This window comes from Gracilinanus agilis, chromosome 2 (genome assembly GCF_016433145.1).
Source record: "Gracilinanus agilis isolate LMUSP501 chromosome 2, AgileGrace, whole genome shotgun sequence".
Taxonomy (NCBI): Eukaryota; Metazoa; Chordata; class Mammalia; order Didelphimorphia; family Didelphidae; genus Gracilinanus; species Gracilinanus agilis.
The window spans coordinates 321,698,609-321,712,659 of record NC_058131.1 but is presented as its reverse complement, the minus strand read 5'-3'; the positions used below and the strand labels follow the sequence as shown (position 1 = coordinate 321,712,659).

At 37.8% G+C, this 14,051-nt stretch overlaps 1 protein-coding gene across 1 annotated transcript in view; it reads left to right on the top strand.

Annotated features, from left to right (window-relative positions):
• MRRF (mitochondrial ribosome recycling factor) overlaps window positions 1-14,051 on the top strand; it is a 55,396-nt gene that overhangs the window by 22,963 nt on the left and 18,382 nt on the right. Inside the window, exon 5 of the mRNA XM_044664255.1 lies at window positions 5,594-5,685. Within this exon, the coding sequence (XP_044520190.1) occupies window positions 5,594-5,685 (92 nt within the window). The remainder of the gene's footprint in view (window positions 1-5,593; window positions 5,686-14,051) is intronic.

Genomic DNA, 14,051 nt, shown 5'->3' with positions numbered 1-14,051 from the left:
CAGTACTCCTGATTGTTCCATCTCTCCCTCTGGGCACCTTCTCTGTCTGTCCCCAGCACCTGGAGTACTACTCTCCCTCTTCCTTGTTATCTACTGAGCCCCTGGCTTTCTTTAAACTCTAGCTGAAGTCCTACCTTCTACAGGAAGCCTCTCCCCACTCCTCTTAACTCTAGGGTGGTCCAGATTATCTATTTAGGATGCTGCTTGTTTCTCCCATTATTCTGTAAGTTTCTTGAGGGCAAGGGTCATCTTGCATCTCTTTTTTTAGTAGGTGCTTAATAAATGCTTACTGATCAATGGCTCCAAAAAACAAACAAAAAAAAACCCACTTGAATTAAAAAACTTGGGTTCTAGTCTTGATTCTGCCACTAATATACTGTGTGACACTGAGCAAGTCAAATTCCTTAGCTCAGTCTCAGTTTCCTTCTCTGTCAGATAAAACATCTGCACTTGATTATCTCTAAAGTCTTCAAGCAGCTTCCATATGGCCCTAAGAGCTAAATAGACTTAAGACAACTTGAACTGAATCTCATTTGTTTATGGTGGCAAAATCCCTGATAGTCATCCATCTGTACTGACCTTCGAAAGTCTATCTGCAGTCTTCCTGCCTTTGGCACGGGGTGGCTTGTACTTATCCCTCATCCTTTGCTGAGATGCTTCTCCAAAAGCAGTGGCCCTAAACCATACTTGGAGACTTCATTCAGCTTGGTAAGAGTTGCCAGATTAGCTGGGTGGTACAATAGATAGAGCACTGGCCTTGGAATATGAAAGTTTCATCTTCAGGTGTTCAGATATGACCTCATATACTTCCTAGCTTTGTGACCTTGGGTAAATCATTTAACCTTATTTTCCTCTGTTTCTTCATCCGTAAAATGAACTGAAGAAGGAAACAGCAAACCACTGACAAAAAAAAAAACAAAAAAAAAACCCCAGCAAACCCAAATGGGGTCACAAAGAATTAGACGGGATTAAAACAATTCAACAATAATAGCACCAAAAACTGCCAGAGCTTTCATTCTATTGGTATGACTTTAGGTAGGATCTAGTTTTGCCTTTATACCATGGTGAGACATTGGAAAAAGATTTTAATGGAGGCTATTTATATGAACTCCAAAGGACCCATGACCCTATCATTTTGTCTTCCTTTTGTCATACAAACAATATCCCTTTTAAGAGTCTACTTTTTGTGGTTCTCAATCATGATTCCTTCCCATCTCATTCCATGATTCCTTCCAAAGGGATCCAGCTAATGTGACCCAGGAAACATAGATGTAAGTGGGGATGAGAGAGGATTTAAATAGTGCAATACAACGTGAGAGTTTGGTTGAGAATCAGAGCCATTTACTGGCTCTGTGACCTTGAGCAAATCACCTTCCCTGCCTATGCCTTATTTTTCCTTGTCTGTCAAATGCAGTGGTTTGGATTAAATTCTTTCTAACCTTAAATGAATGCAATCAAATACAAAGTTATGCATTTAAATGGTAAATTATACTATATGTGTGAAAAATTAGTTGTTCAAATACTATATTGTCTAAAATCTTCCTCTAGCTTAGGTACTGAGTTCTGCCCTAGTAGGCTCACAACCAGTTTTCAAGAATATTTTAGTAAAACCATCTATATATTTTACAATGAATATCTTTCCCAAAGAGAAAGTTACTTTTTATTGTTTTTCTGTTTGTGAAATCAGAATTCTTTCACTATAGTATTGAAGACTTTATTTACAACAAAAAGTCACTTTATTTAATGCTATTTATATATATATAAATAGAGGATAAAGTTATCAGTGTGTTTTTAAGCCAGTGTGCTAGTGTTAAAAAAAAAAAATTATTGCTGCTTTTTGTGTTTACACTGCAATCATTTCCCAGAATATCCCACCTCTCATTTCTCGATATGTGTCCTCCTCTTGTTACACATTCACATATCACAATTTGTTTAATCATTACTCAATCTATGGGCATGTGCTATATTTCCTGTTTTTTGCCACTATAAATATTTTGTTGCACATGAGACCTTCCTCTCTTACTTTTTTGAGGTGAGATCTCTGGGTTAAAGAATATAGACAGTTTAATCATTTTCTCAGTGTAATTCCAAACTGCTTTCTAGAGTGACTGGACCTAACATTGTATTCATGTAACTTGTGGTTGATTTGAAGCATTTTTCATCTGGTTGGTGATAGTAATAACAGATAAAGGTCTTTAAGTTTTGAAAAGTACTTTACATATATTATCTTATTTGATTTTCACAACAGCCCTGCAAGGTGAGTGCTACAAATATTATTCCCATTTTAAAGATGAGAAATTGCCCTGAGAATAAGTGTCTGGTATTGAATTTCTAGCTCAGAGCTTTAGACTTCTCTGCACCATGGTTTACAATTATTTTATAAATTGTTTATTTATATCTATTGACCACTTATCTATTGGGAAATGACATTTGGGAGACTTAAAAAAGGAATAACTTGAGACATGATGACCATAATATATAATGGCCATAACAGAAAGAAACTTTGAAAAGTTTCAGAACTCTAATCAACATGATGGGACTAGAGATGCAGGATGGGACCTGTGTTTTCAGACATGACCCATGTGTTGATGTGTTTTGTTTGACAATACTTATTTATTATATTGTAGGGTTCCTCTTGGGAAGAGGATGTGTTAGTAGTGAGTAGTGAGAAAGGTGAAAAAAAAAGATAGGAAAGAACATCAATAAGAAATTAAAAATAAACAGAAGGAAGCAAAAAAAAATCAGAAGGAATTTTCCCCTACAGATAGAAGAGACAGTTTTGCTATTGCCTTGTTATATAAAACAAACTAACAGAAGTTTGCATACAAACTTCCTTTTTATTCTTTGTATACTGAAATATTTGTTCATGATTGTTAATAATAAAAAGGAAAAAAAGAGAACCAGAAGAAGGCTTTTTAGTTTGCTGACTATATTCTCCAGGGAGGTTTTAGGGAAAAGACAGGGGGCAAGAATTGGATTGGGAGGGTTATTATCTGTACTGTGTGAGGGGGTATAAATACTTAGGAGATCACCAATCTATCAAAGTATAGAGATATGTATGTCTAAATGGATGTTGTCCCCTTAAAAGTAGCTCTCTTGGACTGTTCATCTTTTCCAAGATGTAGCCTTTGAACTTGACTTTTGGACCAAATTATAAGCCATAAGAAGAAATGAATCTTCTTATTTTATGGTCATATATTATTTTTGACCCCAAGAAGAATAAAAGCTTATAGAACACTAAGACTTATAGAACATTTTCTCCATGATGAGTCTGTGAGGTATAAAGCACAGCTATTATTCTTGTTTTACTGATGAGGAAACTGAGATTCAACAAGGCTCAACTTGTCCATGATTACACAGCTAATAAGTGAGAGCCAGTTTTAGAACCTGGTGACAGTATTTGATCATTCATTACCTGCCTCATGTACCAGATTTGTTCAACTGACTTTTGGCTGTTTTCACAACTCAGATTCATCCCTACCATACTATTCCAATCAATGCCTATGTTCCTGGAGTGGTTGAGAAGGTATAAAGTTTAGGAGGAGATATAGGCATAGTAGTCCTTGGCATAGTAGAAAGTGAATTAGCACAGGAGAACCAAGAAACTGGGGTTGGGGCTCTTATTCCCTTCTCTGCCACTAACTTTCTTTGTGATCCTACACAATTCATTCTCTGAGCCTTTATGTTTTCTTTAGTAAAATCAGGGGATTGAGTCAAATAGTAATCTGTGACTTATGATTTAGAAGGTAAACATCAGCCACCATTGAGGATTTTCAAAAGAACATACTGAACACCCTGAGCACAGTTCTCAAAGAGACATCTAAGACTGGTTTGAGCAGTGACAGCATGTTTGAAATAAGTATATGGTTAGAGAAAAGCAGTGTCATATAGTGGAAAGAGTATTGGCCTAAGAGTCTGGAGAGAACTGTGTTTAAATCTTGGCTCTGGCTCTTACCTAATTTTTTTGTAAATCTTGACGTACATATAAATGTAAGTTATTTACATATGTATTATTATTATTATTATAGACTCATAAGAGAACTACTTAGCTGGAGAGAGCAGTCACTCAAATGAGTAAGCTTTGGTCTCTTTGTATTGAAAAAATGTCAACAATAACAATCACTGAATCTCAACATTTTATAGTCACACCTCTTATAAAACCTGCATCTTGAATAGTGCTGTGGAAAAATTGGCCCTTAGTCAATGTTTCATGAATAAATATTGACTATAGAAGCAAAGATATTTTTGGAATGTAAGGGAATATATTTTATTCTTTTCTTCCCCTTCCCAGAGAAAGGCACTTAGCATGAGCTTGGGAGAAGTTCGTCCTGGGATTAAGATATTGAGTTCTTTAATAATTAGGATGAGTTTGACTGTGAAATGTAACTCTCAGAAAATATCTGCAGTGATGGCTGCTTTCGTTAATTTTTCAGGCAGGTAATGAAAGGTTTCTCCTTAGTATGGCAGGCCAGGTGTAGCTGCAGCATTGTTTGGACATAAGGAAGAGTCATTAAAAGAGCTATTCAGAGTCTACACCCCAGAGAAGTGTGTGACCATCTTAGAGAGACAGATTTTGATTTCCACAATGTAAAGTTTGCCAAGGGTAAGAGCTGTTCCAAACCAAAATGGGCCGGGAGATAATGTATTCCCCATATTCATGGAACCTGGATGACCACTGGTTAGGGATGCTATAGAGTGGATTCTTGTTTAGATATGGATGAGTTGGATTAGCAGGAGTTCTTAACTTAGGAATCATGAATTTTTTTAAAAATATTGTGATAACTATATTTCAATATAATTGGTTTCCTTTACAATCCTACCTATTTTATTTTATGCATTTAAAAACATTATTTTGAGAAGAGGTCCTTAGACTTCACCAGACTGCTCAAGGAATCTATGATGCAAATTAGGTTAAGAGTCCCTGAACTAGTTGGTCTCTGAAATGCTTTTCAATTCTTGAGTAATTCTGTGACACTTAGTAGAATATGACTCTGGAGCCTTCAAGCAGGTTATCAGCTTCTGGGCTCAAAGACAGAATTCTTTGGATCCTTAAGAACAGGCATTTTCACTGTACTCATGAACACACAAGCAGGCATTTCATCACTCAGGAAAAAGAATGAGTAGATTTGGCGTGAACACAATCTAGCACCTAAGGAGTTAAATTGATTTAATCTTTCACAATCGCCACTGGGAGATTTCTAGTCAACTGGAATTTTTAACAGACAAAATCTTTCATCTGTCTTTACACCAATCTTTGCACAATCCAGCCCCCTCCCTGGAGGATTTATTGTGGTTTTGATCTGCATTGCCTCAAACCATTGAAATCTTTTCAAAGCAGCAGAGGTTTTTTTTTTTCTTTTTTCTTCTTGTTACTTTTTTTTTTCCTCTTGCAGTACCCTGGTACCAAGAGTGGACACAGTTTGCTATTCAGCCTGATCAAAGCAGTCTGTACCAATGTAACTTCCTGATCTTACGGGGAACAGAACTAAATGTTTCCATGTTCGGCTGAGATGGATCGCCAACTGTCGACAGAGCAGTTGCATCTGGCAATAATTATTTACTAATTCTACTTACCGTTTGATCTGGTTTGCAGTGTACAGCTGCAGCTATCAAGGCCATAAGAGAAAGTGGAATGAATCTGAACCCAGAAGTCGATGGGACAGTAATTCGGGTGCCAATTCCCAAGTAAGTTAAGTGACTCTCAGGTGAAATTCTTACAGTTCATTTGAATTCAGAAAATGTTTATTAAGTCCAGTACTCTGTTCTAGACCCTGGGCTTTCAAAGATAGATGGACTATCTTATCATGGCTTTATCATAGAGTTATAGGATGTATATAAGATGGAAGGGGCCTTAGGAAAGAATGCTAGAGTTTGAAGGAATTTTAGAAATACAATATTAAGATTAGAAGATGGCTTTTAGAAACCATTTGTGTATATATCATCTTATGCCCTAGGAAACAGGCCCCACGATGTCAGGTGACTTGCTCAGGGCCAAGTTTCCTGTGAATTCAATTCAATAAACCTTTATTTAGGGGCCATTTTGTTCAAGGTGCTGTTTAGGGCACTGTGTGAGTTGGATTGAATAGGAGACAGGCCTTGTTCTCAAGGCCTGTCAAATACTCAGTGTCAACAACACAAATACATTAATATGAGAAGGAATTGAAATAAAATCAAAGAAACATTCTACAGGGAGAAAGAAATTACTTTCATAGAAGAACAGGATGGTGCCTATGAGTTTTACATGGTATTGGAGTTGGAGTCAAAGTGACCTAGGTTCATGTTCTGCTAATGGCCCTTACTAGTGCTGTGACATTGGGCAGGACACAGAGCATTTCTAAGCCTCATTTTCCTTATCTGTAAAGTATGGATAATAGCATCCACATCATAGGGGTGTTTTGAGGTCCAAGAGAGCTGGTTTATACAAGTGCTTTGTAAAGCTTAAAGCATTCACTGAATGTCCTCTTTGTTAAGGTAATCATTATCCATCCTCTGCTTCTTTATGTGGGAATACCCCAGGACTGTTCTAGGCTCTCTTTTCTCTTCACATACTTTTTCTTCATGATCCCATCAAGTTATATGGGTTAAAATATCATTCCTATGTAGTTTATTTTCAAATCTACTTTTTTACCGCTCATCTTTTTTCTGAGCTTTAGTCTAGAACCTCTACGTGCTGGACAGCTCCACCTGCATATATCAAACTCATTTCCAAAATGGAACTATTTTATCTTTCTCCTAAAACTATTCATCCTATTTCTTTTTGTCCCCCAGGTTCTCACTCTAGGACTTATCTCTCATAATTTTACTCTTACCCATTCATCATATATAACACATTGTTAGGTCTTGTTAATTCTAATTCCAGAACATCTCTCATCTTGTCCCCTTTCTCTTCATATATCTCAGAGCTACTACACTTCATGTACCACAGAGCTACCTCATCACTTCTCATGTGGACAGTTGCCAAAAGTTCCAGTGATTCTCCAGTCCTTCTAGAATAAAAAACAAACTCTTATATTTGGCTTTCAAAAGCTTTTACCACCCTATCTTTCAGGATGATTATACATTTATTCCTTTCACATGTTCTGGCACCCACCAAACTGACCTCCTTTTTTTCATAGATGATTCTCCATCTCTTGATACCATGTTTTTGCACAGGATATCTTATGCGCTTGGAATATTCTTTTCCACAACTTGGAACTCCTTGATCCTTCAAGGCTAAGCTTAAGTACCACTTTCTTAAAAGTCACATTTCTTAATTCCCATAATTGTTAGAGCACTTCTCACCAATCATTTTGCATTTGTTTTATACATGATTCTTGTATTTACTTATTTGTGAACATGTCATATTCTACCAATAGAAATATTAGCTTTTAGGGGCAGCTGGGTAGCTCAATGGATTGAGAGCCAGGCCTAGAGATGGGAGGTCCTAGGTTCAAATCCAGCCTCAGACACTTCCCATCTGTGTGACCCTGGGCAAGTCACTTGACCCCCATTGCCTACCCTTACCACCCTTCCACCTATAAGTCAATACACAGAAGTTAAGGGTTTAAAATTAAAAAAGAAAGAAAGAAAGAGAGAGAGAGAGAGAGAGAGAGAGAGAGAGAGAGAGAGAGAGAGAGAAAGAAAGAAAGAAAGAAAGAAAGAAAGAAAGAAAGAAAGATTAGCTTTTAGAGGACAGGGACTCTCATGTTTTTGTTTGTATCCCCTATGCCTTTCACAATCCATGGCATAGTCCATAGTGTTTAATAAATGCTTATTGTTTGTTTTTTTAATTAATCAATGGAATGCTGCAAAGAGGGAACATCTTTTGAAAAGTGGAGCTGATTTCCAATTCAGTTCAATGAAACAAATGTATAGTTGAATATAAGACTTTATGGAGAGTACAAAGAAATATTCTTGCTATTCTCAGAGAGGTTATAGTTTGTTTTAGAAAGCTAGGACAAGTGTGCAAATAAATATGATACAAGGCAGAATGTAATAATAATAACTCATATTTGTATATAACCCTGTAAGACTTAACAAGCACCTTTCCTCACAACAACCTTTTGAAGTAAGTGGCATAAGAATTTTAGTCCCCATTTACAGCTAAAACCCATTATCACATTGCTAGGAAGTGATAGAGGCCTGGACTTGAACTACCTAGGTCTTCTAATTCCCAAGCTGTTACTCTATGGCACCATTTATGATTCATAGATTCATAATCTATGATCAATATCATAAGATAGATTTAAACAGTCTTATGAGGGTTCAGTTTTATGTTGCTCTCCTCTGCCAGAGGAAGAAGGGATTATGTTCACATGTGAAATTCAGGAAAAGTTGGTAAAGGGGGTAGCATGTAAGAAAGACCTTTTGAGGATTTTTGCTGGTGGAATTGGGCAAGGTATTTCAGGTGGAAGGAACAGTGTAAGCAAATTCCTAGTAGTAGGAAAGCCCCAGAAAGTAGTGCCCACATTGTTTGCTTTTTTTGACCCCTTTCCCATGTTGATGACCATATCATCCAACTGTTAGCCTTTGACCATTATGGATTAGATATCATCTTACTGATGGACTTTTTCCTTTAAGATCCTTGTGTTTAGAGCTTATTTCCATCTGAGTGTCATTTCATCTATTCTTATAAGCATTTAGATTAGTGCAAAGCTAGTTAGAACATTATTTCTAGACATGAGATTAAAGTAAGACTTCAAAATTCTTTCATTTTGTGCATAAAGAACAATTAATAAAATTCTCCCCTCCTTCCTTGTGTCCTGTCCCCACCCCCAATTTTTAACTTCTAAATAGGTGCTTGAGTACTCTTATATTAGTATTGTTGCTAAGTGGCACATTAGTTGCACATTGTATTGGGGTGAACCCTCAGCTAGGAGGCAGGAGAAGTAGCTTTGAGTTAAATTTGCTGTTTACTAACTGACCGGGTAATCTTGGTCAATCATTCACCTCCCTAGCCTTCATTTTTTCTATGCTGAAAATGAAGAGCTAGACCAGTGGTTCCCAAACTTTTTTGGTCTACCACCCCTTTTCCAGAAAAAATGTTACTTAGCCCCCTGGAAAATAATTTTTTTTAAATTTTAATAGCAATTAATAGGAAAGATAAATGCATCTGTGGCCATCAGCGCGCGCCCTCCCCCCTGATTGCTGCAGCACCCACCAGGGGGTAGTGGTGCCCACTTTGGGAATCACTGAGCTAGACTATATATGATCTCATGAGGTCTCTTATACTTCCAACATTCTGTTTTCTATGCTCTCACATTTGATAGAGCATTTATTAAGCACTTAATTCGTGGCAGACACTGTATTAAATGCTATGGATGAAGGTAAAAAGAAAGACAGTTCCTACTCTCAAAGAGCTTAAATTCTAATAAGGAAAGACAACAACTAATGGGGTTTGAAGGCAAACATATTGGGGGCAGTTGGGAGTGGGAGTTGCAGCTACATGTGGAAGATGAAGATGTTGGCTGATGTGGAGATGGTTAGCAAGTGGTCCTGTAGTCTTAAAGGCTCTTTCTTTACTTATATTCTGCCCAGGTTTTCATTATTTTATCTAAGAGCTATTTTAGTGCTAATGTTCTATGCCCTAAGTTCGTGTTGGCAAACCTATGGCACATGTGCCAGAGCATGCCAGAGGAGGCTTCTCCCTTCCCTCTCTCTGCACACACCTGATGACATTTTTCCACATGACCTGCCCCTCTGCTCGGCAGCCCAATGGGAGCACTTCCTCCTTCCCATCTGAGGTAAGGTGGGGGACTCACATGCTGCATGAGAGTTGCAGTCTGGGCACTCAGTCTCTAAGGCCTCTAAAAGGTTCATCATCACTGCCCTAAGTTCTGATATTCTCTAAGATCTCTTGTAACTCTAGCTGTCTAAAATCAATGAATTTGTTATGACTAAAGATACATCATTATAATGGATCCACCCTCCAATGCTAAGGCCTACTCATAAGGATATTTTTATGTCAAAGGTCCAACTTGCACATTATGGAATTCTGCAGTCCCAGAAGAGTTCTTTATTCTTTTGAGTGTGACCTGTATAACTTCAGATTGAAGAATCATGGAGTTTGACTACCATTTACAAAGGCACAGGAATCTATTATGTTATATTAGAATAGGGAATGGGAGTAATTCAAGAGAAAAAGACTCTCCCTCCTTCCCTTCCTAAGAAAATGTTAGAGATCTTGGTCCTATTTTAATCACTTCTGTCATCTTTCTACTCAGGACTTTTTTACTTCTGCTATCCTGGGATCAACTGAGATAAATGCTGTCACTCCCCACTGTGTATTTTGGAAGTTGGTGTGCCTTCTGCTTCTTTGAATGAAGGGCCTGATGATCAAGAAAATTCTACCCAGAATCTTCTGTCTAGGATGTTTCTATATCCATTTGATAGATGGTTGATGGTAAAGTTTTATATAGCATAGTGGAAAAAAAGCACTAGATTAGAGTAAAAATAATTGGTTTCAGTTCTAGTCTTTGCCCTGGTGTGACCTTGAGAGAATCCCTTTCCATCTCTGGGCCTCAGTTTCCCTAGAAGTGATTGGACTAGATGTGCTCTAAAGTCCCTTCTAATTCTAAATTTTATGATCTTGGCTGAAGTACTATAGCCGAAATCCAATCTTTCCAAAGCTATTTTCCCATAATCTGATGAGCCCTGAGTTACTAACCAAAATGCTGCCCTCCTCCATTTGTGTGCCAGCTACTATATCTGTCTTGTGGTTGATTGTGCTAGAGGGATAGAGTGTCTGAATTACACATTCCAGGAAATATTGGTAATATCCTCTCTTACACACACATATACACATGCATACATGGAACTTTGGCATTCTTTAAAGAGAAAAATCAGTTAAGAATGACTCAAAGACCTCATTTTGGATCAAGAGCCCACAAATTTCCTTTGAGCAACTGCAGCTGTTTATAGTGGAGTTTGCTACCTCTTTCATTACAGCCCAGATACCAGCCATTGTTGCTCATTTCTGAGTAATTCATTCTGTCGGGTGAATTTCCACACATAGCACTTTTTAAAAGCAAATATCTGGTGGGCCTCCATCAATCTGCAGGACACTTGCTTCCCTTTATTCAGCTTTGCCACATCCAAAAGTGAACCATCTTTTTCAGGAGAAACTTCATGCTTTTAAGCTCTAGAGAGGCCCACATGTTTCCATGGTTTGCCTTGTGTGTATAATTGCAGCACACTCCCAAGACAGGAGACCCAGTGTTTAGGCACCTGGCTGCTGATTGAAAGACACAAAGAGAAGCAATCAGCTTAGCAGACACACTTCTAAAGGAATTGAGCTTTCAACAGAAACTGGAGAGAAAGTTGTCACCAACACCTATGCAAAACGTTGCATAAATAAGAGGCCACTTCTGTCCTCTTCTCTCTGATATCTTCTTCCATCACCTAATAGACTGATTTAAAATGCGAAGAAAGTTGCTAGCAATCTTCCAGGTTAGATAGCATCATTAACGTGTCTAACCCTTCTGAGCAGACATCCCTCCTGCTGCACTTAGATTGGAAGAGGAGACAAGGACAACAGTGACTAATTACACATCTATATAGGCTCAGAATTTTCCAGTACCACTGATGGGGTCAGAGCATTGTCACAGCACAGTTTTCTTACAGCAGAGGTGGATGAAATAACTTTGATCAGATCACAGCTATAGTACACTGGTCCGTTTTAGGGGCCACATTGACAAGCCAAACCATGTTCAGACATAGACTAGGTTGAGGAGGAGATTGTAGACAATACCATACAAAGATTTATTGAAGGACCTGGAAGTGTTTAGCCTGGAGAAGAGAAGACTTAGGGGAGAATATTGTTATCTTCAGATATCTGAGGACTTGCCACGCCTTAGTTTCCTTGGTCTCAGTAGGCAAAACCAGGACTAGTGGGAAAGAAGTTATATGGAGGCAGATTTCAGCTCTGTGAAATCTGGTAGAACTTCTTGTCAGAAGTGGAATGGGCTACCCCAGAAGTACATTGCTAGAGATTTTCAAGCACAGGACAGATGATGACCTGTTGCTGGGGATACTACCTCAGGCTGAGGTAAAAGTTATTGACCTATGGGGAGTCCCTTCTATAATAATTAATTTTTGTCCCATTCCCCCATCCTTACACTTCTAACTTATTTTATGTTCTCAGTATAATGGAAAGTATCCTGGTTTTTGAGTCAGAGATCTATTGAAATACTAGTTTTGCCACTTAGTAGTTATATGACCTTAGCCAAATTGCTTCCTCTCTCAGTCTCAGTTTACTTATTTCAAATGAGTGGATTGGAATCCATGACCTTTAAAGTCCAGGAATTAGATCAGCTGGTGCCTGAAGTTTCCCATATTCTAACCTGTCATTATTTGGGGGTGGGGAGGGCTACAGAGGTTACTAACAGAAGGTCCAGTTAAATGGGAGATGCCACTGGTTTTTGTCAGGCAGATGGGGATGCATGAGCTCTGTGACCTCAAACCAAGATGCATAGGAAATCAGGCCACACTGCACAAACAAAAACATTTCCTTCAAGGCTTTGGAGCCCCAAGTCCCCAAGCTACCTCTGCCTGAAAACAATAAAGCTGGTGAGTGTGCTCATGGCAGATTGCCGTACTGCTCTTCCCATCCCTGGGGAGGAGTTCTCTGCACAGAATCCCAGCAGGAAGATGGCTAGCTTCACATTCCCTATATTTCCTCCTGCTCCTTAGAAGGTTCAAGATAAATATTAGAAAATCCTTTTCCCTAAGACAGCAGGACATTCTTTTTCTCTGGAATCCATTCGTATCATTTCTTTTGCAAGATCTTGGGCCTAGAAGGTTTAAAATATAACAGTTCTCACTTAATACATAGGATCATTTCAATATATCTTTTAGGTTTATAAGCACTTTGCTCACAAGAGCTTTGTGAGAGGAGGAGAAGTCATGAAGGTACCTGAGTTGGGTCTTGAAGGAAGAGAAGTTTTTCAACAGGTAGATATGAGGGAGGAATATTTGCCAGGTATAGAGGACAGCTTGCATAAATGCAGGTACAGAGGATAGCAAGATAAGATTGGGCTACTATAAGTAATTCAGTTTGGTAGGAATTTAGAGTGCACGAAAGTGGTGAAGTATGAAATAAGGTAGATTAGAACCAGATTGAAGGTGGCTTTGAATGCTAGGGCTAGAAGTTTGTATTTTATCCTGTAGGAGCAGGTAGTCTAATGAGATTGTTGAACTTAAGAGCTGGAAGGACCTTGGAAAAGAGATCATTTAGTCCATTTCTCTTATTTTATAGCTGAGGAAGTATGAGACCCACAGATAGCAAATGGTATATTTTTTCTTTTTTCTTTTTTTTTCTTTTTTAAACCCTTACCTTACATCTTAGAGTCAATACTATATATGATTTCCAAGAGAGAAGAGAGGTAAGGGCTAAGCAATGGAGTTAAGTGACTTGCTCAGGGTCACACAGCAAGGAAGTGTACGAATCCAGATTTGAACCTAGGATCTCCCGTCTCTAGGCCTGGTTCTTAATCCACTGAACTATATAACTGCTCCCAAATAGAATGTTTTTCAAAGAATTAAACCAAGGATAGATTTCAATTTCACAGCAAAAAAAAAAAGTGAATATATTGATGTTTTGCTTCATTAAACTAAGTTCGTTGAGGGCAGAGACTATCTTTTGCCTTTCTTTGGAAACCCAGTGATTAGCACAGTATGTGGCACATGACGAATGCTTAATAAAGGCTATTTTATATTGCTGTGAGTTCTTGCCTCAACAGCTAGGGTACTGAGAAAAGGGAAAACCTATAGATATTTTCAGATCTTAAGGGGTGATGATATGTCTACAAAAGGATCTTCACTTTATAAAAAGCTTTTTAGCAAAGGTCTTATAAATATGGAAGACACTAAGATTACTTAAGTATTGATTTATATAGCAGGGGTTCTTAATCTTTTTTTGTATCACAGACCCTTTTGGCAGTCTGGTGAAACTTATAAATTCCCTTTTCAGAATAATGTTTATTGCCTATATATATATATATATATATATATATATATATATATATTCCCTTTTCAGAATAATGTTTATTGCATATATATATATATATATATAT